General features: G+C 45.7%; 1 protein-coding gene across 18 annotated transcripts in view; it reads left to right on the top strand.

Annotated features, from left to right (window-relative positions):
- The window catches only part of LOC123633855 (phosphodiesterase 4D interacting protein), a 175,631-nt gene extending 149,190 nt beyond the window's left edge, over nucleotides 1-26,441 (top strand). For 5 of the 18 annotated variants that reach the window (XM_045544812.1, XM_045544813.1, XM_045544818.1 and 2 more), the window contains 17 exons: nucleotides 820-871; nucleotides 1,383-1,606; nucleotides 2,271-2,423; nucleotides 4,416-4,601; nucleotides 8,039-8,290; nucleotides 9,499-9,630; nucleotides 10,319-10,444; nucleotides 11,893-12,082; nucleotides 12,706-12,830; nucleotides 16,647-16,886; nucleotides 19,832-19,948; nucleotides 20,508-20,734; nucleotides 21,667-21,810; nucleotides 22,920-23,058; nucleotides 23,347-23,393; nucleotides 24,244-24,295; nucleotides 24,986-26,441. In XM_045544812.1, coding sequence (XP_045400768.1) covers nucleotides 820-871; nucleotides 1,383-1,606; nucleotides 2,271-2,423; nucleotides 4,416-4,601; nucleotides 8,039-8,290; nucleotides 9,499-9,630; nucleotides 10,319-10,444; nucleotides 11,893-12,082; nucleotides 12,706-12,830; nucleotides 16,647-16,886; nucleotides 19,832-19,948; nucleotides 20,508-20,734; nucleotides 21,667-21,810; nucleotides 22,920-23,058; nucleotides 23,347-23,393; nucleotides 24,244-24,295; nucleotides 24,986-25,131 — 2,552 coding nt within the window. In that variant the 3' untranslated portion in view covers nucleotides 25,132-26,441. The remainder of the gene's footprint in view (nucleotides 1-819; nucleotides 872-1,382; nucleotides 1,607-2,270; nucleotides 2,424-4,415; nucleotides 4,602-8,038; nucleotides 8,291-9,498; nucleotides 9,631-10,318; nucleotides 10,445-11,892; nucleotides 12,083-12,705; nucleotides 12,831-16,646; nucleotides 16,887-19,831; nucleotides 19,949-20,507; nucleotides 20,735-21,666; nucleotides 21,811-22,919; nucleotides 23,059-23,346; nucleotides 23,394-24,243; nucleotides 24,296-24,985) is intronic. The other 13 variants (XM_045544823.1, XM_045544821.1, XM_045544807.1 and 10 more) reach the window with 6 other exon arrangements.
- Nucleotides 26,442-27,815: the final 1,374 nt, after the last annotated feature.

The raw sequence follows: 27,815 nt of genomic DNA, 5'->3' as shown, positions 1-27,815 counted from the left end.
CCATGGAAAGGGAACCTTTGGGGCAGGAGGCAGCATCTATCCAGTGCTAGAGGGGAGAGAGGGAAATGAGACTTAAGAGCCTTGTTATAGTGCAAAGAGCCCCCAACTAAGAACAGCAAGACCCAAGCTCTAGCCTTGATGCTGCCACCAACTTGCTTTGGGCAAATGACTTACCCTTTCAGTGTCTGTTCCTTCATTTATAGCATGGTATCATACATGCATGTACTTTAAATATGGATCAAGCACCGTGCTCTTTTGGACATGGTCTAGACACTGGCTTTAGTAGTTCAAGGGTTATGTTGGTTATCACTGAAGCCCTTTACCTAGAGGGGATTTCTGGAGAGCACCTGAGGGAGTACAGCAGGATCAGGCTTTGGGGCCAAGCAGCCCATCTCCCGGTGGCAGGGGCAGAGGTGGGACAGGGCTACTTGTCATCACCTCAGAGATAAGTGCAGGTTCTACACAAAAGCTGTGATAGAACACAGCCGTGTACCCTAAGAGCCAGTCTATGGCAGGACATGGAGGCTGCAGTGTTCCAGAGGGCAGCTGGGCCAGAGCCTTATGATCAGTGGAACAAAAGCCATTTTAAATTTTTCGCCCTGCGTTAGGGTGGGAGCAGTCATGGTGGTGACCCAGTGAGCTCAGGTGAGCCTACCAGGTCACTTCTCTAAAGACACAACCTGAGGCGTCCCAGAATGATTATCCTGGATGCATGCACAGAGTAATCACTCTCTGTGTCCCCCTAGGCTCCTGCGTTTGTAATGTGTGAAGTGGGACCTGTTTCATTTCTTACTGTTTCTTTCTGAATTTGGTTTGCAGAGGATCATAAAAGTGAGAAAGATCAAGCTGGACTTGAGCCACTGGCCCTCAGGTAATTCAGAATAGAATCTCAAAATATCTGTGGTAAAAGACAAGGTGTTTTGTTTTTGTTTTTTATTTCTAATCCATCACAGAGACATACATGGTCGGTACTTCAATTAACTACATGATTCCACTTATACTCTTGGATGTTGGGACATGATTTGTTCTATGTTTCTCAATGCTTACTTTCAGTTTTTGTACTTGTCTTGCTGGATATGGTAACGAGCTTCTTAGACTGCAGTTGTTCTAAGGAACACACTTTAAGCAGCAGGGCCTTAAAATGAGGGCTAGCTGTGTCTCCGCTAGTCCTCAGCATATTATGTGGCCGGAGCACTGGGTGGCTGTTGTTCTCTATCTGTACCCTACCTACTTTCTACCCCTAATTAGAAATGACTTATTTTGATTATTCTCTGTAGGCATGGTCCCCCTGGCTTATGTGGCTTTTCTCATGAGCCATAGTCAGGGCTAGTTGATCTGGGTGACGTTGGTTTCACCTTTTGCCCCCCTTTCCCCCCCACCAGGCTCAGCAGGGAGCTGCAGGAGAAGGAGAAAGTGATTGAAGTCCTGCAGGCCAAGCTGGATGCCCAGTCCCTCACGCCCCCCAGCAGCCGTGCCTTGTCTGACTCCCACCGCTCTCCCAGCAGCACCTCCTTCCTGTCTGACGAGCTGGAAGCCTGCTCTGACATGGACATAGCCAGCGAGTACACACACTATGAAGAGAAGAAAGCTTCACCCGGCCACTCAGGTAGCCTCCACTTTCTGAGTGGTACCATCTTTATGTAGGCTGAGAGGAGATCTCGGGAACCAGGCCTTATAGCTCCACCTTGGTGTGTATCAGGCTGAACATGGCTCTGAGACCAGGTGCCAAGCACAAGCTCCAGTAGGTCAGGATCTTTGCTCTGCTTCTGACCCTACAAGTTACCTCTATCATCCTGGCCTCCACTGGCACGTATGTGCTGTTGGATGCAAGGCGAGCCACGGTGGGGAGAGTGAGAAGATCGTGGCAGACTTTTCTTCCCCGGTGACTCTGTCTGAGCTCCTTCTTTAAGATGGAAGACTCCGTCTTTACGATCTCATCTCTCCTGTAATGATCTTGCTATTTGCAGTTTCTGAGCAGTGTTCTCTAAGTATTTGCGGATGTTCACAGATGCCGCTAGGCTTGCCTGGTATTTTTGGAGGTGCCATTTTCATGGTTTCAGAGCTCTGAGCCCCTCTGTCACCCCTAAGGTGGTTTGCTTCACTGAAGGAACCATCTGCAAGCAAGAAAATGAACACTGATAACAGTGCTTGTGCTTGGTGCTTTGCCTGAAAGCAAGACTCTAGCCCTGGTACCCCTAGTTTAATATAAGGCCAGGATTCCAGTTCTCTGTAGAATACCAAACATTTTCTTTCATTCGTGGGTTTTATAGATTCCATCCATCATTCAAGTCATTCTGCTGTATTTTCTTCTAAACCATCAGCCACCAGTGCACCTCAGGGGGTTAAGGCCGAATCCAGCAGCAACCCCATCAGCTTGCCAACCCCCCAGAATCCCCCCAAGGAGGCCAGCCAGGCCCATACAGGTATGCAACAGCCCATGGGCAGTGGCTTCATCCCCTCTCCCTCAGCTGTCTGTTTGACTTTTCTTCAGGGACAAAGTTTTGGACTGTTAGGGGCCTATGTGCATCAAGTCCTGGGCAGCATCAAGTGACTATCCTCATTTGCCAATTATGCCTAATTTTTTTGTTTTAAATATTTTAGAAAATAAATAATCTATAACAATCTTTGATCTGCATACCAGTTTTAACCAATAGTGGGCTAATAATTTTTAAATAAACATTTTCATTTTTTTTCTCTCATTTCACCGTGGGGGACAAAGAGGCAAAATGTTTCTCCCAGGATTACAACAGCCAAAGGACAAAAAGAAACTCACATCTACTGATCCCCTACACGTCACCCATTTAATCTGCACAGTGGTCCCCTGCGGAAGGTGGTGCTAACTTACTTCATAGCTGAGGACGCAGCAACATCCTCAGACAAGATTCTGCTCATAGTACATGACCATTCATCGTGGATTTATGAATGGATTGGCAGTCTTTTATATGTACATAGTGCATATCGTGGGGGCAGTTAAAGGGGTACATTCATTTACAGGCCCCAGCTTAGTTGCCAGGGGTGCACTGTTCGCTCACAGCTCCATGCCAGGGATGGCAGGGAAAGGGCAAACCTTGTCTCCACTTCCTTCCTCCCAGCATAACTGGCTGGCTGCCTTCAGTGTGGCTTGTGGTGAGGTTTGACTCGGGTAAAGGTGCTCCCAGAAGGCATAGTGCTTTCTTCTTCCACTCTTATCTTCCTGGGGACAATTTAGCCAAAATCTTAAGGAAGAGGAAGTGTTTTGACTCTTCCTGAGCCTGAGCTCAAAGATTCTGACCCAGAGCAGGCAGCCACTGGACCAGGAGATCGGGGGTGGGGGAGCTGTTCGCCCAGAGTGTAGACATTTGCTTAATGTTTTGGGTTTAAACAGAGCAGAAGATCAAGGGTTTAAAATCAGAATGCCTCCACAAAGGAAGTGTGGGCTATGTCACTTGGCAATTTGGGTGTCTTTGCAGTATTGATCTGATGTGGTGTTAGCACCACAGGGCAGGGATATGTTTTAGAATGTAATTATTGTCTTCTACATCAGACAGTCTCCACAAGTCAGTCTTGATTTCTGCTCCCTCCATTGGCTACCTGCCCAATAGCCGTTTTAAGGAAAGAAGAAACAAAGTCAAACATTGGAACTTCCCGGGGTTTCTAAGCATCTGTCTGTAGATGGCCTACCTAAAGATCACCTGGGAAGATTTTTTAAAATGTAAATTTCCAAGCCCTGCTCTCAAAGTTTATAATTCTGTAGGTCTGCATTAAGGCCTAAAGAATCTACATGTAACAAAAGCTTTTCCCTAAGTGATTCGAATGCCCAGGCAGGTTTGCAAGCCACTGTGTCTAAGCCAGTCCACCAAGGCTTCTGTTTTTGATTTGGTGAATGAACACGTTGATTCAGGATTCTGAAGTTTGTTTGCATCAGAGTTGTGAACTGCATGCACTAATGCAGTTCTCCACAGCCCTTGTCCACTGCTGCCCTCCTCAGGATGGGCCCTGATGCTTTCAGAAGAGGAGTTCTAGGTATACAGAGAGTCTTGTTCCAGGGCCAAAGATGGCACATGCTGAGAGTGGCACCCCACGGCCCCTTGAGAGCATTCAGGCACAGCCACCTGGACCTGTCCATACCCAGCATTGCTGGGTGGGGCTCAGTAATGCCACCTGACCTTCTGTAGCCAATTGCTTTCAAGGTGAACATAGAATATGTATGCAGGATAGCTCTGGCAGTGGAGGAGTGGGAGGGGTCAGCCAGGCCAGCCTCTCTGGTAGCAATGATCACCCTTGGCTGTCTCAGCTTGCACTGCGTTAAATGATGGCCACTCCCCGGGGTGACGTCTGGTCAGGGAATGGTTTCGCCTTCTCAATCTTTTTACCTATTCTTTTCTCTCCCTTTCTCTCAATGATATGTCTCCTTCTCCCTAACTTTCTGTTTCTAGGCTTTCATTTTCACTCCATACCCAAGCTGGCTAGCTTTCCCCAGGCACCATTGCCCTCAGCTCCGTCCAGCTTCCTGCCTTTCAGCCCCCCTGGCCCTCCCCTTCTTGGCTGCGGTGAGACACCGGTGGTCTCCTTGGCTGAGGCTCAACAGGAGCTGCAGATGCTGCAGAAGCAGTTGGGAGAAAGTGAGCACTTCCTGCTGCATTCGTGTGCTGGCACACCGTGTTGCTCTGCATGGCATGGGCTTAACGGCAGGGTTTAAAACAACAACGTGGCACTACGTGTTACAAATGGGAGACTGAAGAAAAGCTCTGCTTGCTTTTTTTAGAAATGTATTTACTGTTATCTTTCTGGTGTGTGTGTCTCATCAGTTGACAGGTATATGTGTTCATGAGGCTCTAGACCTGGTGCTCACACACTGCAAGCACTGTTGGGCACGACCAAGTATGCCGAAGCCCTGGCAGACTGGTGAAATGCATACTGGTAGGGGGTGGGAGAGGGACAGTATATTTTGCCTATGCTGGATGAAGTGGCCATGAAAAGGATGGCCACGTTCAATGGGCTCCTTTGCGTGGCTGTTATATCCTCCTGTCCCTGACATCATCAGGCTGGGGCAAAAAGGATGGTGGTAGAGGGATTTGGAAGAGGAAGTGACCAAGCCCCTTTCCTATTGCACAAGGTCCATCCCTGTCCTGGGACAGGTAACACATGGGCAGCCAGAAACACAAGCATAGGCTGTGGTGTCTGATTGTGAATTCTGTCCTGTGACTCCCAAAGATCATTGATCTTAAGTAGTTACATAATTCAGGGAGTGTGTACAGTCATCTTTTAGAAAAGGGTTTGATATATTTATGGGCCGGATGCCTCATCATAAAATTTTATGCGTGTGATTCCTTATAGCTTAGAAAAAATAATGAAAAAACCCTCACATGATGAATTTGCTCTCTGGTAGTACCTTAAGCAACAACAACAACTAGAAAGCAGTTTAAAATTAAGTTAAAACCATTTTCTGTGCCTGCCAAGAAGCTCGGGTGAGCCAGAGGTTGATGACAAGGGTCACCATGCCAAGGGTGTCCAGTGACCCAAGACCATAGCCAAGGACTTGTATCCCTATCTTTTAAGAATTTTTATTTATTTTTTTTCTTTGTCTTCTTTCTAAAAGGCCATCTTGGTTTCAGATGTGTCCCTGTCTCTGAAACCCCAATTGCCATTTGGACCAACCTATTTCTTTTGTCAACCCTGGAAATGGATACTTTGTTTAGTCTGCCCCCAGTTTGACTTCCAGAACCAGCTAGACCAAGACCATTTTCAGGAGAGTTTGTACATTCTGTAGGCAGAGAAGTCTAACAGGCCAACTCTTCTGCTTACCAGCTTTACACAGGTACAGCAATCGAGGGCTTACCTAGCAACATGAGCCTCACAAAACTCCTGTGTGATAGATAAGGCCAGTGCAGCGAATGAAAGCTCAGGGAAATGAAAGTACTTGTTCAAGGTCACTAGTAAGTGGGAGAGGTGGGCTTGAATGCCATCTTCTGCTCCAGGTTCTGTGTTTCCATTATACCTTTTCCACTTAGGATGGTTTTGTCACCACCCTGTTTAGAGTGTGGCACTGAGCTTAGCTGAACAAACTCTGGAAACCCCTTGCAACAATCTTTTCTCTCTCTTCAGAGACTAGTCAAAGGTGCTGGTGTTTCTGACCTAACACTTGTTACTTCAGTAATTCTGGCACCCACAATTGGTGGGTAACAAATGCCAAAAGGCAAGAGTATTCTCTAGCTTCCACTTCTTTCCCTTGCCTCCTTTCCCTTTGTCTTTCCACATGTGCCAACTTCTCTTTGTCCAAAGGAAAGGATGGAAGGAGAGCACGTTGTTGTGGGTTGAATTGGAGTCCCATTGAGTCTGAGGCCGTTGACCAGAGTTTGGGTGGTCCCAGCCTTGGTGAGGAAGATTGTAGCCCTTTCTTTTCACAGCTGAAGGCATGATCCTTTCCAAGGGACCATTGCTTACCAGCACTCATTGTTTGCTTTGAATGAATTTTCCATGTGGACAGGGTGCTTGGTGGCTTCTCAGGTCTCTGTGGGGCTAAAATCTCCTTGTGTGAGTAAAATCTTGTGTGAGAGTCTGTATGGTGTCTTTGCATGGTTTAGGGCATGTGCTTTGTATTGTGTGGTCAGGGGAGACTGGAACATGAGAATACTAATCACTGTTATGATAAACTTGGAACCTCCCATGACCTTGATTAAAAAATAAGCTGGCTGTCTACAACCACTGATTTTCCTCTTTGCCCTGTGTTGGAGTGGGGTTGTAGGATGTGTGAAATAGGTAGGAAATTATATCTTCATTGAGTTCCTACTAAAATTTAGGTGCTTAAATTCTTAATCTCCCTCCTTAAGTCTCAGTGATTCTAATGAACATCGAGTATTTTGCAAATTGGAAAAAGAGAGACCCATGATAATACTTCTCAAACTTTGTTGCCTATTGGATCACCTGGAATGATTTTGAAATATCCATTGCTCCATAGCTCAAGATGTATCCTATGCCAGTTAAGGCAAAATCTCTTGGGGTCCAAGTATCAGTATACTTTTTTAGATTTTCTCAGGTGATTTCAGTATGTGGCCAAATTTGAGAACCAGTTACAAACAGACAAAAATTGGCAAGTGGCAATTGCATTAACCTCTCTGAGGAGTCTGGCTTGATTAGAGAAAAAAATGACCTCAGTCTTGTTTGCTGAGGGGGAACTACCTGTCTGTTCTGCTGCCCAAGTTCATAATCCCTGGGAAGAAAGCATTCTTCTGAACTTTTTCCTAAACTATGGTCCTGACCACCTCTCCCTGTTTCCCCCATGCTGGGCTTCTTTTTACAGAGAAGTCAAATGACGGGGCTCAAGGGAAAGGCCTGTGATTCCATAGAATCTATGAAAGTATCAGCCTATGGAAGGAAAGGTCCTCCCTCCCTCCTTGGAATAGTGTTCAATGGTTCTTTACACAGGAGTGATGACGTTTTTCAATTCTTTGAATCACATTGGATGGGATCCAAATAACCACTTGTCTCACATAGAACCTTCCCCAGCCTCAGCAAAAAGTTTTTCATTCTGAAGGAATTGGGGCCACCATATCTAGCTACACTTCATGTCCCCTTTCTCCTCTAAAAACCTCAAAGGAGAGATGGAAATATTAGCTGGTTGGCTTTTGGGGAAGGCTAGTACTCCTAGGCAAACAGATACTCCTGTTCACAGGTAAACTCAATCCTATATCCCATTGTACTCTTGACCTGTAACTTTGAGGCTAAGTCCTACTTCTGGAACTTCCTTTGAACTGTGTCATGAGGAATTATAGTAGGATCCAGGAGTGGGGACACTGGATTTTTCCTTTGTGTACAGCGGTGAGTGTCAGATTCTGTATCCATCCTCTACCTTGTGTGTCTCATGCTAGGAAATGCAAGGGCAAGAGTTGTAACCTCTAGGTTATGAGTCTTCATCTAATTGGTATTCCACATTGCCCTGGCATCTCCACATCCCACCTGTCTCCTGTCAGTCTCCGTTCTTAGCAATCCCACACTGTCTTGCCAATCCTTCCTTTCTGACCACGCTGTTTGTTTCTCACTCATATTTCTTTCTGCCCAGGTGTCAGCACTGTCCCTCCTGCTCCCCCACCTACATTACCAAGCAGCCACTTGGAAACCGGCTCTTCCCACTACCTCAACCCTGCCCAGCCCCACTCTCCTCCGAGGGGCAGCCTAGAACTGGGCAGAATCCTGGAGCCTGGCTACCTGGGCAGCAGTGGCCAGTGGGGCGTGATGAGGCCTCAGAAGGGGAGTGTGTCTGGGGACCTGTCCTCAGGCTCCTCTGTGTGCCAGCTTAACTCCAAACCCACAGGTAAAGCACAAAGCTGAGAGGTTCTGCCCTTGAAAGGAAATCTCATTCACAGTCTACTCCTGTCCCACCTGGACAGGGCTTTTTTCATTTCTCCTCTAGTCCCTGGCTCACAGAGTAGGTCTAAAATGAAAGGGCTGTACCAGAGCTTGATCCTTTCCAAGCGTATCCCTTCATTCTCCCTGCCCAGGCCTCAGTGCTCTGCAGGGACACGCGAGAGTCAGGGACCCACCTCTTGTGCTGTCACGTTCATGTGCTTCTCTATCCCTGAACCCTGACCTCTTCACACACACTCTCTCAGACCCTTCCAGAATGCCAGGGACAGGCATTCACAAGGACTCTTCCATCAGTCAGGAGTTGTTAACAGAAAAGGACACGGCTCCCCTACCCCACTCATGTATCCTGTGCACAAAACCCAACCACACCAAGCAGAGAGGTGGAGCTGAGGCTGTGAATCTGGGATGCAGCTCAGTTCCAAGAGTGAGACAATTGTGATTTTCAGAAAAAGACAGAGCCCAAAGCAAAATGGTGCAGCTGATGTAGTCTGTTGTCAGCATCCCTTCTGTTGTTCTTTGCTGCATCTCTTTCCTTTGTTTGGGGTACTTCTTCCTCCTCTCTAATCCACCCTCAGCTCCCTAGATCCCCGCAGGCTATCTTTTCTTCCTATTGTATTAAAAGTGATTTGGGGGAAGCATTATCAGTCATTAATCCCATAGAGTAAGTTTAAGGTCATGTACTTTTACTTTAGGCCTTCTCTCTAAGGGTGGGAGGAAGGACTTTGCCCCTCGTTAAAGAGTGCTCAGTCATATACCAGTGAGAAGAAAGGGATTAGAAGACAGGTAGAGTGAGGACTTCCCTATCATCCTCAGAGTCACACCCAGGAGGTGTCATTACCTCTCCAGATGCTAGGCAGGCCCTGTCCAGAGCCTTCAGTTATTTTTTAAAAACATGTGGCACTCGCTTTCATGTACAAGACCCCTGTGTGGGAGGAGGCCCATGGGTTTCCTTAGCAAGGGGCCGTCCTGTGTTTGAAAGTCCGTTTACTCTTTAAACAAGATTGCCAGTCCCCTGGGTGCCTGTGTGCGAGGATGCAGTTGGCAGACGGCTAATGATGGTTAGGGATCTTGCCCAGAGGCCACTGGCTGAGCCCCACCCCCACTAGTAACTGAGATTCTCCCACCTCTTTCCACGTCCTGGGGGGATGGCTGCAGGCGCTGACCTGCTGGAAGAGCATCTTGGTGAAATTCGGAACCTGCGCCAGCGCCTGGAGGAGTCCATCTGCATCAACGACCGTCTGCGGGAGCAGCTGGAACACCGGCTTAGCTCTACGGCCCGTGGAAGCGGTAGGAAAGGCCCAGGTCTTCCTGTTTCTGGCCGTATTTGGGGAACTTGTGAAGGGAGAACCCATAGGCAGAGCTTCACAGATTTCAAAGCACTTTGATATGCTTTACTTCACTTGCTCCTTACAAATAGTCCAGCAAGGGAGGTGGAGCAAGTACTGTTACCCCTACTTGATGGACATCTCTGAGCTTAGAGGATAACTTTCCTTGAGGCAGAACCAGGTCTGGGCCCCGGAGCTGCCTGACTTCTCAGCTCATCCTTACTCTGCCTATACACTGCCTGCTGATTCCTTGTGCCCTTGTCTTGTGATTGGCAAGTAGTAGAGCCAGATCTGCAGTGGTCCCCCTGTACCACTGGCCACTTCACTGAGGTGGCCTTTCTCCTCACACTCTCCTGAGCTGCTGTCACTTGCAGGCCAACCCTTCCACACACTGTTGTCCTGCCTACACTGCAGCAGCAGCTTTTTAGGAAAAAAGAGCCTCCTGTACCATTGCAGTTTTGGCATGTGGTAATGCATGCGAAGAATCCACTGAGAAGAGGCACACAAAAACCAGGCCTTCAGCCTACCGTGCTTTATTTAGCCCCAGGCCTTGAGTCCCCAGGGTTTTCTTCTGGGTTGGGATGGTATCTTTGTGAGATATAGAATGGGAAATTTTTAGAAGCATCTGTTACCCAAATGTGTACTTTCAGGGACCGGATCCACCTCTAACTTCTACGGGCAGGGCCTAGAGTCCATACCTCAGCTCTGCAATGAGAACAGAGTCCTCAGGGAAGAAAACCAAAGCCTTCAGGCTCAGCTGAGTCACATTTCCAGAGGTGGGTGGTCAAAAACCACAAACTGCGGTCACTCTTAGGTCCCTCTCTTCCTTGGCCACACTAATCACCAATTGGAAAAGCAAAGAGAAGAAGGTAGAGGTAACAGAGCTACGCAGATCCACCAACCCAAAATTCCAATAGCTATTCTCAGGCTAAAAAGTGCTGCTTCCTCAGAGATCTCAACTATGGGCCCTCAGACTCCTAGTCTTCTGGGGAGAATAGCTCAGGGAAATCCATCACTTTTGTGCAAGCCCATCTGCATAGATCCAGAGTCACTAGCTGTCAAACTGGATATCAGTTTGCTATCTGTTCTACCTCCTCCCACTCACAGCCAATTTGGAACCAGGAAAGGAAGGAATGTGAGCGTCTACATTCCCTCTCAAGTTTCTCCAGACTTTACTGCAGCTCTGTGTCCCCCTGGTCCTTCTCTGCCACCCCTCTATCTCCTCACCACATCCATGCACTCAGGGCTCCTCTCCGGTCAGTACTGCTATGACTCTGTGTCGGCAGACATTAGCAACTGTCCTCCAGAATGTTCCCAATCCTATTCAATGGGCATTCATAGGTGGGTGTCATTTCCCATGTGGTCTGGGAGGCAGCTGACCTTAGTGTTAATTATCTTGATTAAATCAGTGTATTATCAATAACAGATTATTTTTATTTACAAATATTTATTGAATAGCCATAAAAAGACTGAGAATAGTATCCAAAAGGATTAAGCCCAGAATGAAGGAATGCTTGTGGAAAAGGAAAAAGACATCAAGAGATATTTCTAAATTAGCCACCTCAGAGCAAGAAGACTTGAGAGGAAAGGTCACTGCTTGGGGAAGATAACACAAGTTAATAGATAAGAGAGAAGGCAGAACTACTAACCTACCATTGCATGCTTGGAGAGACTAGAACAGACCTCACAGGTGAGAAGACAGTAAGAGATTTAAATGAGCACAATCTGCAGGCGCATTCCACCCCAGAACACTGGCCAAACCTACAGCCTCGTTCTCAGAGTCCCTGTCAGTAATCTTAGAAGATCTGTGAATATCAGAGAAGTGCCGCAAGTCCAGAAAAGAACAAATGTCCCCATTTTCAAAATTATGAAAATGATATATTCTAAAAAGAAATCTTGATGTTGATCTTTGTCAAAATTCAAGAATGGACTATTGAACAGATGGTATGTGAGATTTGGAAAATGGTGAGCATTAGAAACCCAATGTTTTCTCTAAGAGTGAGGTAGGCCAGATTAAATCAGTGGAGTGAAATCTCGCAAAGAAAGAGGCACTCTGTTCCCCAGGGTGTGTGGGACAGTGAGCTGGCACTCCCTTTGCCCACCAACTCAGGGCCTTCCTTCCCTTCGCCTCAGTTCTGTTTGTCAGGGCAGATGTGCTTGGGCTCATCCTCCCGCTGAGCTTTGGCCCCCCACAATGTGAATACTCCTGTGTTCTGCTCACCAGAGCGCTCCCAGGAAACAGAAAGCCTGAGGGAAGCTCTGCTCTCCTCTCGATCCCGGCTTCAAGAGCTGGAAAAGGAGCTGGAGCACCAGAAGGTGGAAAGACAGCAGCTTTTGGAAGACTTGCGGGAGAAACAGCAAGAGATCTTGCATTTCAGGGAGGAAAGGCTATCCCTCCAGGAAAATGACTCCAGGTAAGAGGGGGCCCGTTGATAGAGACACTGGTCCCATTTTTATAATAGAAGAAGGGATATTGGCAAGACAGTTAGTGTCCTCTTTTGGAAACCTCAGTTTCCCTTTTGCTATTCCTGGTTTAGGGGTAGCTTTGAGCGGAAGGAAGGACTTCTCTGGGAATGCCTTTTTTACTCCAAAGTGGAAACAGCAAAACCCTGTTACAGAAGGCGTCAGCATATCAGAGACTGGAGAAAGAATGTTCCTGTGCTCCCAGTTAGTTAGAAGACATTTGTCTCACCATCACCCCGGAAGCTTCTATACTAGCCATGATGCTCATTCCCAGCACAAGCCCTATAACTGCTTGTCACCATGAAAAGAGCACTGTAGGAGCAGTAAGAAGATTGTGCTGGTGTTTCTGTTCTGCTCCTAGCTAATGTAGCTAATAGTATGACTTCAAGCAAAGTTACTTTATCTCTCCCAGCCTCTGTTTCCACATCTGTAAAATTGAAGTGATGGTCCTCATAACCCTCTGAGTTGGCTTCTGGGGATAAAACTCTATATGGAAAGGTTGGCTCCCAGCTTATTGCCCTGGTAAGGCTGAGAGGCTCTGCCGTCTCAGTGGGCCCTTGCCTTTCCCCGGCAGGCTGCAGCACAAGCTGGCCCTCCTGCAGCAGCAGTGTGAAGAGAAACAGCAGCTCTTCCAGTCCCTCCAGTCGGAGCTGCAGATCTATGAGGCACTTTATGGCAATTCCAAGAAGGGGCTGAAAGGTATGTGTTCTGCACCCCCTCTACTCCATGAGCTCTCTGCCCTCTCTTAGGATGCCAGTGAGGTCTTGTCTTTGGGATTTATGGAGATCATGGCATTCTTCAGAGTTCTGTCCCAAAAAACCCCTCATCAGGCCTAGGGATCCCAAGAAGGGAGTGAAGCTCTCATATACAAAGTCCAAAGGTGAGATGTTGGTGGCATGAGCAAGATCCACCCTGAACATCCTTAACAATGCGCCACAAGAGTAAACGAAACCACTTAGATGGCCAGAGACAAGTTATTCAAATGTCTAGATTATAGCATGTTTTTTAAAGAGATAGGGTCTCTCTGTGTTGCCCAGGCTGGAGAGCAGTGTTGTTATTATGGCTTACTGTAGCCTTGAACTCCTATGTTCAAGCCATCCTCCTGCCTTAGCCTCCCAAATAGCTGGGACTACAGGCACGTATCACTATGCCAGGCTACTTTTTCTTATTTTTTGTAAAGACGAGGTCTTTTGCTATATTGCCTAGGCTGATCTGGAACTCCTGGCTTCAAGCAATTCTCCTGCCTCCCAGAGTGCTGGGATCACAGGCATGAGCCACTGCACCTGGACATTTTTTTTAAAAGCAAAGAATTGTCCTAATGATATCGTCATTTGAAAAGTTCTTTAATATCGTAAATAATACATACTATCCACCCATACAGCCAATGTAGGAGGCAATCCACTCCCACTCTGACTCTTTCCCTAGTGGGAAAAGATACAAAAGCAAAAAACATATAAATACCACTAATAGGACCTAAATTTCAATCCTAGATTTAAATGTTAAGTGCATTTACTGAGGACTTTTTCTGCCTGCTGAAATAATAATCTAGCATTTGAGAATCTTTGTATATTTCCCCATTCTTCTCAAAATGGAGAAGAGTATTCAAAATATAATGTAAATCAGTCACAGCAGGGTGGAACAGAGGGCTGACATCAATGTGATGAAATTTAGCCAAGATAAAAAACAAAAATCCTGAGCTTGATTAAAAATATCCGTGGTATAAATATAGGATTGGGGGCCTGGCTCTGAAGCCATTCATGGACATAAGGGTGGGGATGTTTGATAGAAGCATGTGTAAGCAAGTAGGCAGTAGGCCAAGGTGCAGGGAGTTAGCTACGCTCCCAGCAAAAAATTGGGTCGCTCTGGCAGGGGTGATTGCAAGGGATAAGGAAAATAATAGAATATAGAAATAAAAGAATATACAGAGATGAAAGTACAGTTTTTATAAAGTATAGATTTTATAATAGTTGGGGGAGTTGGGAGACCCCCAACATTCCCATGAGCTATGAGGCCCCGAGTGAAGTTTCACATCAGTATTTATTGGTACAGTGATTGGTTGCCAGGGCTAACAGATTTACATAATAACAGGTAGTTCGTTTTAGGTTAAAAGTCTCCCAAAAAGCTTCTAAAGATCCCTTAATTAACTCTACGTGAGCAAACGGTTACAAAATCTTTCTAAGGCAAACTTCTAAGTTCTAAGATAACACTATCACTTAGCAGAAAGGATAAACAGGGATATAGTGGCTCTATATTTCTTTATCTAGTTTTTTGTTGATTGAGACAGGTAGTCCAGGAGTGAAGCAGGAACTGTCCCTTAGGCTAATTGCTTTTAGCCGCAGGTGTCTGTCTGTTGGGCACTCTTTGATCAGTTCTCACCCTGTGGCTCCATGCCAAGCTTTGTGGTACAGAAGCAGGTGCAACAAGCTGACAGGTTTGAGACAAAATGTTGCCTTGGAAAGCGTTGCCACTGACCTGTGAGATGCCCTCCTGCGGCCAGGCAGCTTTTGATATGTGAACTAACATGTTCACATATTCCTTCAGGGCAAAGCCCTGCAAAACTCCTGAAATCATTTCTGTCTCTATATTGTAGGGGACATTTCTATAGTGCAACACCAAGGGATTCTAGAAAAGCCAGCTCAACCTGTGACCACAGATTCGTGTGATGTCCGCATGTGGAGACCATGTCTGAGATGTGTTAGATTGAGGGGCACCATCTTGTAAAAGGGCATTGACACACCAGGGAACATAATGGAAACAGGGATCCCAATGGCCTGAGACCAGAAATCTCGAACTAGTCGGAGAAACTAAAACATTTTAGGCTTTGAAATGATCATGAGGAGATGAAAACTGGCTTCAAATATTTAAAGAACTGTCAGGTGAATAAAAACTGATGTGTTTTGTGTCCCTCTGAGGTCTGAGCAAAAGGTGAAGGGCAGTGGAATTTACACTGGAATTTTCACCATTCAGACAAATTTAAATTTTCATAAAACTTGATTTAGTTTCCTAAGTTGCTAAAGAGAACGTGAGCTAGAACTTGAAGAAATATAGGGGACTCACCAGGCTGAGAGAACAGCTTAAGCACAAAGTCATGGTGAGTGTTGGGTCAGTGGGGAGACCAGCGTGCCCATGGGAGAAGCTCGGTACCCAGAGAGTGCGAAGTCAGGTTAGTGGAGCAGAGAACACAGAAAGCCTAGAAGTCAAGATAAACGTTTACATTCTGTGTAGTAGACAATGAAAGGAGGTTTGTTTTTTTTTTCATGGAATATAAGTACATGATGAAAATAGAACTTTGAGATGCTAAGTCTTGTGGGCCATGCTGGAGTTGGGAGACAGTACAATCCGGGAAACCTATGGATGGGTCTAGTGATATTCTGGGGCATTAAGAGGTGAGAGTCTAATATAAGGTGCTCTTGGGAAGACAAAAGGATTTCAATAGATGAGAAAATGTTTCTAAAAAACAGTGAGAAAAATTTAGTGAAAATTTGGATTTAGAAAGAGAGATAGGAGCGTGATGGAACTCTGGACACAATTCAAGGATGAATTATTTGCCAAAGTCTCCTAAAGCACTTCATCCTGAACTACCTCCCCCTTCATGCCTTTCTCCCAGTTGATGGGTCTTTTAGGATTCATTTCAAAGCTACTACCACTAAATCTCTATAATCCCTTATCCTTAATCCCAAAATCTAGTAAGATCTCTGAAGTAAAAGCTTTTCATATACTCATTTGGTGACTAGCTAACTGAACTGATGGGAGGATATTCATAGTCTTTATTTATCTACCGAGTGAGAATATTCACATAGCTCACTGCAGAAATAATTATGTGTTTGACTAAGGGCTGTGGCCCAGATGCAGCTGGGTACATGTGATATATGGTATGTGCACCCTATTGCCCTGCCAAAAACCAAAACAAAGTCTACCTTTTGAAATACATTTGGCCTTAAGGTTTTCAGGTAAGGGATTATGGCCTTGTGGAATATTTCTTAGGTCTCTTCATCCCCAGTACAAGGAAATAGACTATGTGTGGAAAATGGAGATAAAGAAAAAACATGGAACAGCTGGAAAATTCACTTAGTTATGATCACTGATCTAAGGTGCCTGACACACATTCCTACATGCTGCCAAAAGCCCTCCTCCTTCTCATCTTTGATTTCTGAGTGTGAAGGACATCAAATCTCCTTCTCCCTCACTATCTACCCTTCTCTAGCTCAGTGCGGACCTTCTGCCTTGAAGGACTCTCCCTCTAGCCTGCAAGATTAAGGTTACTGTGGAGATGAAATAATGGGCTTGTCCTCATTCTCCAATCAAGTGCCCTCTAGGTGCACGTGGGGATGTGTACCGTCTCAGTGTGCCCTAGGCCCCACACAGGAATGGTGACATCTCTCTCACAGACAGATGTGTTATACAAAACCCTGAGATTACAGTCCTTGGCAGAAAGAAATGTCACAGAGGAGTGTTCTGGCAAGTGCTTGGAAATACTTGGGTCAGTGCTACCAGCCCCCCCGTCTCTTCTTTCAGCTTACAGCCTGGATGCCTGTCACCAAGTCCCTTTGAGCAGTGACTTGAGCCACCTGGTGGCAGAGATACGAGGTCTGAGAGGGCAGCTGGAGCAAAGCATTCAGGTGAACAATTGTCTACGACTGCAGCTGCAGCAACAGCTGGAGGGTGGTGCTGGCAAAGCTAGCCTCAGCCCCTCCTCCATTAACCAGAACTTCCCAGCCACCGCTGACCCTGGAAACAAGCAGCCGATCCTCCAAGGTAGGAAGGAAAAGGGAATTAGGAGGCCCTCAGCCAGTGGGGAGGTCACCAGGAGGTCTGTGTTGGAAGGGGCAATCTGTTTCTCTCATGCTCCTTAGGGGCAGGTTGAAATTGGAGATGCTCTAATGTAGCACCCTGCATGAGAGTGTGGGATTCAGGTCAGACCCAGCTCCAGATTCTGTGTTTGCCCCTTACAGCTTGTTTGCTTAGGGCAAGGTGTTTAAACTCTTAGGTGTTTAAGCCTTAGTTTCCCTATCTTTAAGGTGGGAATAATATATATATACCCGGTATGGTTATTTTGAGCATTAAATGAAATAATTTATTAGGTCATTAAATATGAAATGTCCAAAAAAGTTTAGTTTATTATATCTGAAACAAGAAGCAGTACAATTAATCAAAACATGCGCCTAAACTATCGGTGCAGTTTTGCCATCTTAACAGTAGCTTGCTTATACCAACAGCAAAGAAGCCCGGAGAGCGAATGGCAATGAAATCACAAAAGGCATTTTCCACAGCTTGTTGAGAATTGAATACTTTTCCTTGCAAGAAGTGATCCAAAGCCTGGAAGAAGTGGTAGTCAGTTGGTGCAAGGTCTGGTGAATATGGTGGATGACAGAGAGTTTCCAAGTCCAGCTGCTATAGTTTGAGCAGCATTGTTTTTTGCTACATGTGGTTTTGCAAAAGAATTGGCCTGCCTCTTTTGAACAATCTTGGCACTTAATTGCAAGCATCCTCATCATTTCATCCAGCTGGTTGCAGTAGACATCTGCTGTAATTGATTGACCAGTTTTCATGAACCTGTAGTGGATAATACCAGCAATGGACCACCAAACAGACACCATTAGCTTTTTTTGATGAATATTTGGTTTTGGATTGTGTTTCAGCACTTCATCTTTATCCAACCATTGTGCCGAATGCTTGTGATTGTCAAAAAGAATCGTTTTTTCATCACATGTAACAATACAGTATAGAAATAGTTCACCTTTATGTCGTGACAGCAAAGAAAGGCAAATTTCAAGACGATTTCTCTTTTGATGCTTGTTTAATTCATGTAGCACCCATCTATCCAGCTTCTTTACCTTGCCCATTCATTTCAAATGATCCAATATTGTTGAAATAGTAACATCAAACCTTGCTGCTAATTCACACATATGTTGGATTGGATTCACTTTCACTACATCTTTCAGCTCGTCATTATCCGCCTTAATCTCAGGTCACCCACATGGCTCATTTTCAAGATTAAAATCACCAGAATGGAACTTCTCCAACCCTCGATGTACTGCGTGTTCGGTAGCCATGGCCTTCCCAAAAACCTCATTGATATTTTGAGCTGTCTGTACTGCATTGATTCCATGATGGAACTCATTCATAAACAACATGAATTTTTGATTTTCTATGGTTTCACAAAAATTGCTCTAAAAACAAATTAAAAAGACTGAGGATGTACCTTCACAATAAAAATAAAAAAGAGGTGTCAAAGTGAAATGTCAGTGATATCAGCTGTCAAACTTAGTACTTAAGGAAATCGGACATTCCATACTTAATAACCTAATATAAGTGCCTGGCACAATAAGAATTGCTTGATAATTAGCTAATTAGCTCAATAATTATCTATTCCTTGTATTTTCACAGTGCTTTAATATTTACCAAGTGTTTTCAGATATATAATTTCACCTGAAATGGGGCAGGTTTTACTGTCTCTGTATTTCACATGAGAAAACTTAGACATTGAGACATTAATGGACAAGCTAGGTTTTACAGGAGACAGGGCCTGGATTAGAGCCAGATATTTTGATTTTTAGCCTGTGTCCTAGAAGCCAGGATAAAAGTTTACCTTCTGTGTAGTAGACAATAAAAGGTTTGTTTTTTTTTTCAAGGAAAATAAGTGCATGATGACAATAGAACTTTGAGATGCTAAGTCTTTTGGGCCATGGTGGAGTTTGGAGACATTAGAATCTAGGAAACCTATGGATGGGTCTAGTGATATTCTGGGGCATTAAGAAGTGAGAGTCTAATATAAGGTGGTCTTCCTTCCACCTCACCATGCTCTGTCTCAGCATTGTTGAGCTTCCCAGATTTCCGAGTCTGGCTTCCGTGTCCCTCACATGCGGGGAACTCAGTGTGTGGCAAAATGTTCCTTTCCCTAAGGAAACCAGGGCTCTAGGGAAATATTGCATGTTTTTTTGGCAATTAAGTAAGAAAATGTAGGTAGACTGCCAAGCATAGAGCCCAGGCCCTAGGAACTGCTCAGCTTACGTTAGGTGGATGCCTCGCCCCCACCTCGGGGCAGCCGTGATGCTTGTAGCACTGAGTTATGCTCCTCTCTTCCCTCCAACTGGGCTCTCTCACTGGCTCAGTCCCTGCTCCTCTTCCTCCTGCACCCAGAGGCCTGAGCTGGAAAGCAGGCTCTGGGCTACACGTGCCTGAACAAGACCTTTCCTTCTTTGTGATAATTCCTCCAGGGCGGGGCTGCTTCCAGGCCTCCAACAGGGCAGCTTTAACCCACCAAGTCTTCTGCCTCCTTTCTTCTCATAGGACTCTTAAGTCATCAGAATGATGGCTAGAATGTTGGGTTCAATCCCCTACGAACCCGTTCATTCTTTGATTCAACATTGTAACACATCTACTATATATACTTATATATATTTCTATTTAGTTAGAAGGCATTGTATTTATAAAAATATACCCAATAGTTTTCAAACTAGAAGTTGGTTTCTCATGGAGCACCCTTCAATTGAGGGAACATCTTTTTGTTTTAAAGACTGGAAACATACTGCACTGAGTGACTTGTTGGCTACTGCTTTTGCTTGTGGTATATGGATGATAATATGCAAGAGGTGAGTCCTGCCACCTTAGGGTTAGACAGTGAAGGTTAGGCTGTGCATGTGCTTGGTGTGCAGTGCGTTCCAGGGTCCCTGAAAATCCTGGTTGTCTCTGTTCCCTAGACTCAGCTGCTTCCCCGCCAGTCCGGGATGTTGGCATGAATTCTCCAGCCCTGGTCTTCCCCGGCTCTTCTTTATCTGCTCCTGGCTCAGAAACTGCCACATTCAACAGGACAGATGGTAAATATGGCAACTGAGGGGCTCAGGGACTGATGATGGAAAGTTATTAATGCAAACAACCTTTGGTTGCCAATGAACACATTATCTGTACTTAGAGATTTTTCTCTGCAAGCCCCAAGGCTGTTAGCCCTACTCATTGTGTCTTCTGTGGCTGCCTTCCTTGTCATTATTCATCCTCCTACAGTTTTGCTACACTTATGTTTCTGCTTCATTGTACTGTAATCTCTCCTGTCTGGAAAATGCTCCCAGTATTTAACTTGATTTCCTTATCTGTGTCTTCTCTCCTCACAAACTTATTTATTAATTATATTTGTCCTATTTCATTTGTCAATAAGGAGAAAATTTGTCTCCTCGCAATTTTGTCATTATGAGATGATATAAGACAGACTATAAAAATACAGAACCCAAAATATCTCCATGGACTTCACACCACCCTTGTACATTCCGAGGCCTCCTTTCTGTTCCTTGCCTCTTTCGCCATCTCTTTCGGATTGGAGTGACCTGAGAATATCAGTATGAGTAACAGTGGGCTCTGTTTTGTTGTGGTTTTCTTTTTCAGGCCTGGGTTTGGATACTTCTCCAGTAATGAAGAACCCTCCCAAGCTGGAGGGTGATGCTACTGATGGCTCCTTTGCCAATAAGCACGGCCGGCATGTCATTGGCCACGTCGATGACTACAGTGCCCTAAGACAGCAGATCGGAGAGGGCAAACTGCTGGTCAACAAGATAGCATCTCTTGTGAGATCAGCATGTGACTTCCCTGGCCTTGAAGCTCAGGGCACAGAGGTAATCACACCTGTAGCTTTAGGTACACACTTTCCTTTTACCCTTTCTTTCTCTGATTTCTTTCTCCCACTATTTTTTCTTCATGCTTTACATCTCTCAACAGCTGGGGATACCTTTTCCTCAACTGAAAGGGCAGCCAGGCCCTTCCTTCTCTATCTCCTATTTTCACTGTAGGTTCCAGATGTAGCTGACTGGGTATTTCCCTTCAGCCACAGAAGAGCTCATGCAGCATCATTATCATCATGAATAGAGCATTTGTTAAGTGTCAACACACACACTTGGTGCTGTACAGAGTACCCTTTGGTAGCTTATTGTCTGTTGCAGTCACCCAGGCACATGGCCACCTGTGGGCAGAATAAAATCAACCAGATGGATAAAAATCCAGGGGTTTGCAGGTGTGAGAAGCCTGGCAGCCATGGATTTCCTATTGCGGTCAGCAAAGCGTCCCAGAGTGCTTCACTGTTGAGAGTGACCAGACACCAGTGGCTATGTTGTCCAAGCCACTGGAGACCAGTGGGTGCAGAGGGGTAGCTGTACCTCCAAGGAGCCCTCACACAAGACAGCAAGACACGCGTCCAAGTAGATAAGCACAGTAATGGGCTGCAGGCACAGTGTGAGAAGTTGTCCTCTGTGTTGTGAGGGCATCAGTGCAGAAGTTGGCATTTGTCCCAGGCAAGGTTCATAGAGGATGCAGCAAGGGGGGTGAGTTCTGAGAGCCTTGTAGGTTCTCCAGGTGGAGGAGGGCATCCCTGGTAAAGGGAGCAGCACCTTGGTCCTGGGAGCTGCAAATGGCTGAGCAAAGGTTTCGTAGGTTCAAGCAGACCCATGTCCGTGCCTCACTCACAAAGGAAGCTTGAGCCTTGTGCCTGGAGCAAGGGAAAAGGAATCTCTCAGCTCCAATGATATCCACGGCTCCCTCTGCCTTTCCCCAGGTTCTGGGCAGCAAAAGCATCCATGAGCTTCGGAGCAGTGCCAGTGCCCTGCACCATGCCCTGGAGGAGTCGGCTTCCCTCCTGACCATGTTCTGGAGAGCGGCCCTGCCTAGCACCCCCAGCCCTGTGCTGCCTGGGAAAGTGGTAAGATGCCAGTGTCCTCTCCTGGTTCAAACCCAGCTCTGCTGTCCCTCTGTGTTGTTCTGTCTCCTCAGTCCCACAGCTTTTGAGAAGATCAGGAGCCACACGGTGAGTTGGGATAGATAGGACCTCTGGGGAGTGTCCCTGAAGGAGACCTCTGATCCATGGTGGCTGCTTTCATTGCAGCTCTGACTACATCCTTTCTCCTCCCACCCCCCTGGCCCCTAGATAAGAAATCAAAGAGGAACACGAAGGGATATGGAGAAGGCAGAGACATAATAACCCTGGTAATCCATAAATGTTCAGTTTCTTTACCTTTCTGAAGTTTGGCTGAACTAAAATTGAGGGACGTGTTAAAGCTTCAGCACCCCATCTCCCACCCCTCCTGTCTGCATAGTCAAATGATTGCAGAATGCCACCATGACACTGTGAGCATATTTTAGCCACCCCCTGGGATCCCAGCATATCACTTAAGTTTGCATCTCTGGCCAGGCCTGGGGAAAATCAGCCACCTCTCAGGATCTGCTCAGACCTCAGACTGGCTCTGCTAGGCAGACCCTGGGTAGTCAGGTTTCATCGTCCCTTCCTCAGGGATTCTAGCTCCAGATCAATGTCACTGATACCTTTTGGGACCCAACTATGCTAATTCCAGGGAGAGGGTACTTTGCCATCTTCATGTTGGCACAAATATTCACAAACTTGCAAACTTTCCTCAGGTCAGACCTGTCTCCTCAGACATAATATTCCTGAACTCCCAAGTCTTATCTGTGAGGGGGGAAGGATAGAACTAATGTCAGTGCTAACATTGAGGTCTTGTTCGCAGCTGGGAGTTGTGCAGCGGCTTGAAGCCAAGTTCTCTTCATCAACAGGGGTGTAGGCCTGTGCTGGGCTGCATGGGCATCCATATTCTCAACAGTCCTTCCTAATGTCCTCATCCTAAACTGTCCTCAGCTGGAGGGTTTTAGAGGGTTTTAGAGGCTTTAGTGGAAGGAAGCAAGTCCAGACATAGGTGAGAAGATTATGGAATTCTACTTTGGATTAGAAAGAGCCACAAAACACAGGTTGCTTTGGGTCTTCTTACTGTTGATTGAGAGCCTGTTCCTCTTCCCCAGAGAGAATCAATGGAAAGGGAACTTCTGGAACTGAGAACCAAAATATCTAAACAGGAAAGCCTCCTTCAGAGCACAGCTGAGCGTCTGAAGGCCGCCACCCAGCAGAAGGAGAGCATGGAGCAGTTCATCGTCAGCCAGTGTAGGTGTCCCTGGGCCCGGGAGTGGGAAAGGGGTCCAGGTGCCCTTGTTGTGCTGCAGATGAACAGTGACCAGAGTGGCTTGGGGATGTCGGGAGTAGAGAGACTGATTGGACATCCCTGAGGCTCCTGTGCCATTAGGAATTATGGATGACGAGGGAGGGGAGGATGGGGAGCAGCAAAAGCCCCCAAGCCGAATGACCGGATAGACATGCTTTAGAATGCACACGCTGAGCAAGTAGGGGCCCTGCTGGTAATTTCTGCCCTGTGGGGCTACTCTGTTGTTTCAGTGACCAGGACACATGATGTTTTGAAGAAGGCAAGGACTAATTTGGAGGTAAGGAAACCATTGTACCAGTCAGAGCCTGCCCCGAACCCATCACCAACTGTCATCAGAGTCTGTTCCACGAGAGTAGGTGACCCTTGTCCAGGAGAAGACTGTGGGTCCACCTGCAGGGCCAGAGGTCCTCAATGAGTGCCCTGCTGGTTTCCATCCCCAACACCCTCCCAGCCAGTCAGCTCTCTCCATTGCATCTTTATTTACTCTCACGTTGTCGTCTCTCCTTTTCACTCCAATGTTCACTCCTTTACATCAAGTCAGGAGTCTGGAGAGATGCAATTCAGTTGGCTCTTGAGGTCAGCAGACATTTGGGAGGCTGCCTCTGAATTAGTTTTTTTAAGGCTAGTTATGTGTTCTGGTGTTTCCTATATTACTTTATGAAAAAAACAAAAGGTGCAACCTAATAAATTGATTTCACTGCCCACTCCTGGGTTGAGAACAGCAATTTGATTTTGATATATCTTTTTCTTTAAGTAACATGATGAAAGACATCTGTTGAGTCTCGTTGATCTAAAAGAGGATTTAATAATAAATATTATCTACATTTACTTAAAACACTAAGTGTTAGTCATCCCCTAGGAAGTACTTTGAAGGAAAACTTGAGGTGTAGGAAATGGTTTAAAAATCAAAAACTAAACCTTTTAACTTGAACTTTAAAGCTTTGCCACAAGCGATTGAGCATAGTCCTAGAAATGGCCCTAAATTGTAACCTGAGAGAATGTTGATCCCCATGGAGTGAAAATGACTTGGGCCATGATTTAACTTGTTGTTTTTTGTTTTTTGGGTTTTTTTGCTAATTCCCTTTTGTTCTTCTCTGATGATTCCTTTCTTTCCTGAGCCTGTTTAGAACAACACTTACAAGAATGCCTCTGTAAAGCCTTATTCCCGTGCCAGCAAAGGTAACCCAACAGTCTCTAGTACCTACTAGCTTCCTCCAGTGTGGAAGCTTTTCCCTCTACTTCCCTTTGATTGTTGGAAAGGGCGCAAGACCTGGGTTCTAATCCCAGGCTTGTCACTACCTGGTGTGTGGCTTTGGCTGGCTCCTTAGTCTCTGTGAGACCGCTGCCCCCTCATCTGTAAAAGGTGGACTGGACTTAGATGCTCTCTGAGGTCCCTGCTGCCTTGGCCCCTCCCTCTCCTCGCTAAGGTAACTAGGGCACAAACTTAACAGGGGACTTCTCTGCAAAATGTCCTCTTCTTCCTACAACAGGCTGTTTCTATACACATGTGCTTCGTGTTAAGCACTTTTCTTTTTCTGGGAGATGGCAAAGACCATGTTTTTGCTGAGACAAAGTGACTTGGAGAGCGAACTGGCCTCCAAAGAGGGAATGGTAGGATCTGACCAGCCAGTGTGCAGTGGACTTGAGCAGGAATTTCAGCACAGAGGGAGGTGGGGAGAGGCTTTTCCTCTAACCTAGGGGCACCAGTTGTTCCTCCATTCTGCAGCGCATGCCCTCGGCTCATCCTCTTAGCTGGCTCTCACCATGCTCCTGGCTTGGTCACCACATACCTCTCACTCCAGCCTCAGGAAGCTATCAGCACAGCCTGACAGGACACTCTGATTTGGTTTGTTTTACTTTTGTCTGCAGGTGAAATCCCTAAGGGCTCTGCCGTGCACTCCAGCCTTGTGACCCTTGCCTTCCAGGAACCATGCAAGAAGCGCAGCCACCAGAGATCCTTAAAACAGCAGGAAGGATGGGCCTGTCCCCCTTTTGTGCAGCTACCTATCTGCTGAGGAAAATATGGGCCCCATTCCTCCAAACCTGCTGGAGGGTCCAGAAGAGGGAGTCAGAGATTGGTCCTGGTGAGACTGATGGAAAGGCAGAAAGCCTTGCTGACAGTTATGGAATGCCATTAGCCAAGGTCCACTTGGCCTGGCACTAAGCAAAGTGTGTAGTTTGCATTGAGATTTTTGGGATACTGCTTCTAAACAGCCCCAGTGGCTCAGGAACTAGCAACAGTACATTTCTCACCTCTTCAGCTGTCCTGGGATGGAAAACTCAGTGGAAATAGAACCTTGAATCTTTTGAATGGGTCAAGTGGTCCTAACACTGGAGCTCCTCAGGCAGTCCTAAAAGCACACAGCTGAGCAGTGGTGCCCTGCTGGATAGTGCCGGCAGGGGCTCAGCCAACACTACTCATAGATCCACACCTGACCCTCGGCCAGCTCTGTGGGGTCACACCGGGCTTTAGTTTACCCCATAGCATCTGAGTTCTTTGAGTTCACATCACAAATGTGGTGACTTCCCAGATGCCATCTCAGGCTTAGACTAGCACCTCCTATTTCTTTTCCTATATGATCTCCAAATTGGACTGACCTCACTCTAAGTATGCTATCCCATTTTGTCATCCTATCTTACCTTGGGAAAATTGGGGACTGATGGCCAGACCAAGCCCATTGAAATTCTTGTACACAGCACACCTGTGCTCATTTTTGAGCGGCCTGGGAGAGGCACCCAGCCACGCAAAAGTCTGGTCTGTGTCTTCACAGTGCTTATTGGATGTGTGTTTGTGTGTATAAATGTATAATATAGATTTATATATGTTGCTATAGCCATATGTTGAAGACCAACACACCTGGTGGACAGGATTGCTGAGAGGAAATCCAACAGTCTTTTTGGTGACTATTAAAGCAAAATCTGTATAAAGAAATAAATAGTTTTTCTTTGCCCGCTTTGTTTCCCATTTCTGCACCAGTCTCTTGACAGTATAATAGGAAAAACAAACCGTGGTTAAGAAGCTCATAGTCTAACTTTAAAAGATTAAGGTTTTCCCTCTTTGTCATTTTGTAAGAATCCTTAGTCTGAAAATATGAAGAATAGTTCTTAAACTTGGTGTACCTTAGAATCAGCTGTGGGGATTATAGGAGCTACTTCCTGAGCTCCAATCCCAAGAGATTTAGTTGTCAAGGGCCCTTAAATCTTCATTTTTTTACAAAAGCACCCCAGGTGATTCTGTTGCAGATGGGCTGTTAGACCACAGTTTAAAAAACATTGTTCTATACCATTGAATCAAAACTATAAATAAATTTGTTTAAGACCTTTAGTCGAAAAGTATGTGTCATTCTATAAACATTGGTATAAAGATTTTTAAATATTCCTTGGGAAAAGTCCTTAGCTATATCATTTTGATCTCTAACATTAAAATAAAGCTATCACTCCACAATTATTTTTTAGAAACATTTAAAAAGTGAAAACAGGTAGGAGGTGCAGAGTAAAATGTGGAATAAAACTCTCCAGTCATGGTTCCCCTGTAGGAACAACAAATTGAACAACTATCTATACAAGAAAACACCTTAATAAGAGCTAAATAATCAGGTGAGAGATCACAATACCTAGTTTTAACATAATAACAAGAAAAGACACTTTGAAGAGGGCAGGAAGAATGGTGTCTCATTGCCTATAGCACCCCTTCTCCAAGTCTAGGTGGTGCAGTGCAGAGAGAGAATCTAATGGCTTGGAGATGAAGAGGGAAGTGTGGGACCTTGTGCTGGAACTTAGTACCAGCCCCGCCACAGTAAAACACAGCACAAGACCCTTGATTTCAGGTTGGTGCCCACAGAGGGAGCATTTAGACCTGCCCCAGACCAGAAGGGAAGCTGCTGCCCTGGCAGGTGGAAACTGAGTTCCAGCCCACTTTACCACTGGCTAACTAAAGTGACCTTGAGCCCTGAATAAATTTCAGTGGCAGGTATGCCATGGTAACCACAGTCTTTGGGTGAGTCCTAGTGCTGCACAGGCCGGAAGGCTGTAGGCTTGGGGTGCAACCCCGTGTGACATCAGCTGCTACAGCAGCCATGGAAACACCTGCATCACCCCTCTCCCAACTCCAAGAAGTGCACCGTGGAGAAAGACTCCTTTTGTTTGGGGGAAAGAGAGGGAAGTGAGCTAGGGACTTTACCTGGGAACCCAGAGAATACTCACTGAAAGAACAAAACTGGAGGCATCACACTACCTGACTTCAAAATAAACTACAAAGGCTATAGTAACCAAATTAGCATGGTACTTGCATAAAAACAGACACGTATACCAATGGAACAGAATAGAGAAACCAGAAATACATCCATGCATTTACATTCAACTAATCTTCAACAAAGTTGCCAAGAACATACATTGGGGACAATCTCTTCAATAAATGATGTTGGGAAAACTGAATATCCATATGCAGAAGAATGAAACTAGACCCCTATCTCTCACCATATGTAAAAATAAACTCTACATGTATTAAAGACTTAAATGTAAGACCCCAAATCATGAAACTGCTAGAAGAAAACACAGGGGAAATGCTTTGTGAAATTGGATTGGGCAAGGATTTTTTGAATAAGACCTCAAAAGCCCAGGCAACAAAAGCAAAAACAGACAGATGGGAGGGATTACATCAAATGAAAAGGCTTCTACACAGCAAAGGCAAAAATCAATA

Source organism: Lemur catta, chromosome 3 (genome assembly GCF_020740605.2).
Source record: "Lemur catta isolate mLemCat1 chromosome 3, mLemCat1.pri, whole genome shotgun sequence".
Classification (NCBI taxonomy): Eukaryota; Metazoa; Chordata; class Mammalia; order Primates; family Lemuridae; genus Lemur; species Lemur catta.
The sequence above is the reverse complement of the archived record's forward strand: the minus strand, read 5'-3'. Positions and strand labels throughout refer to the sequence as shown.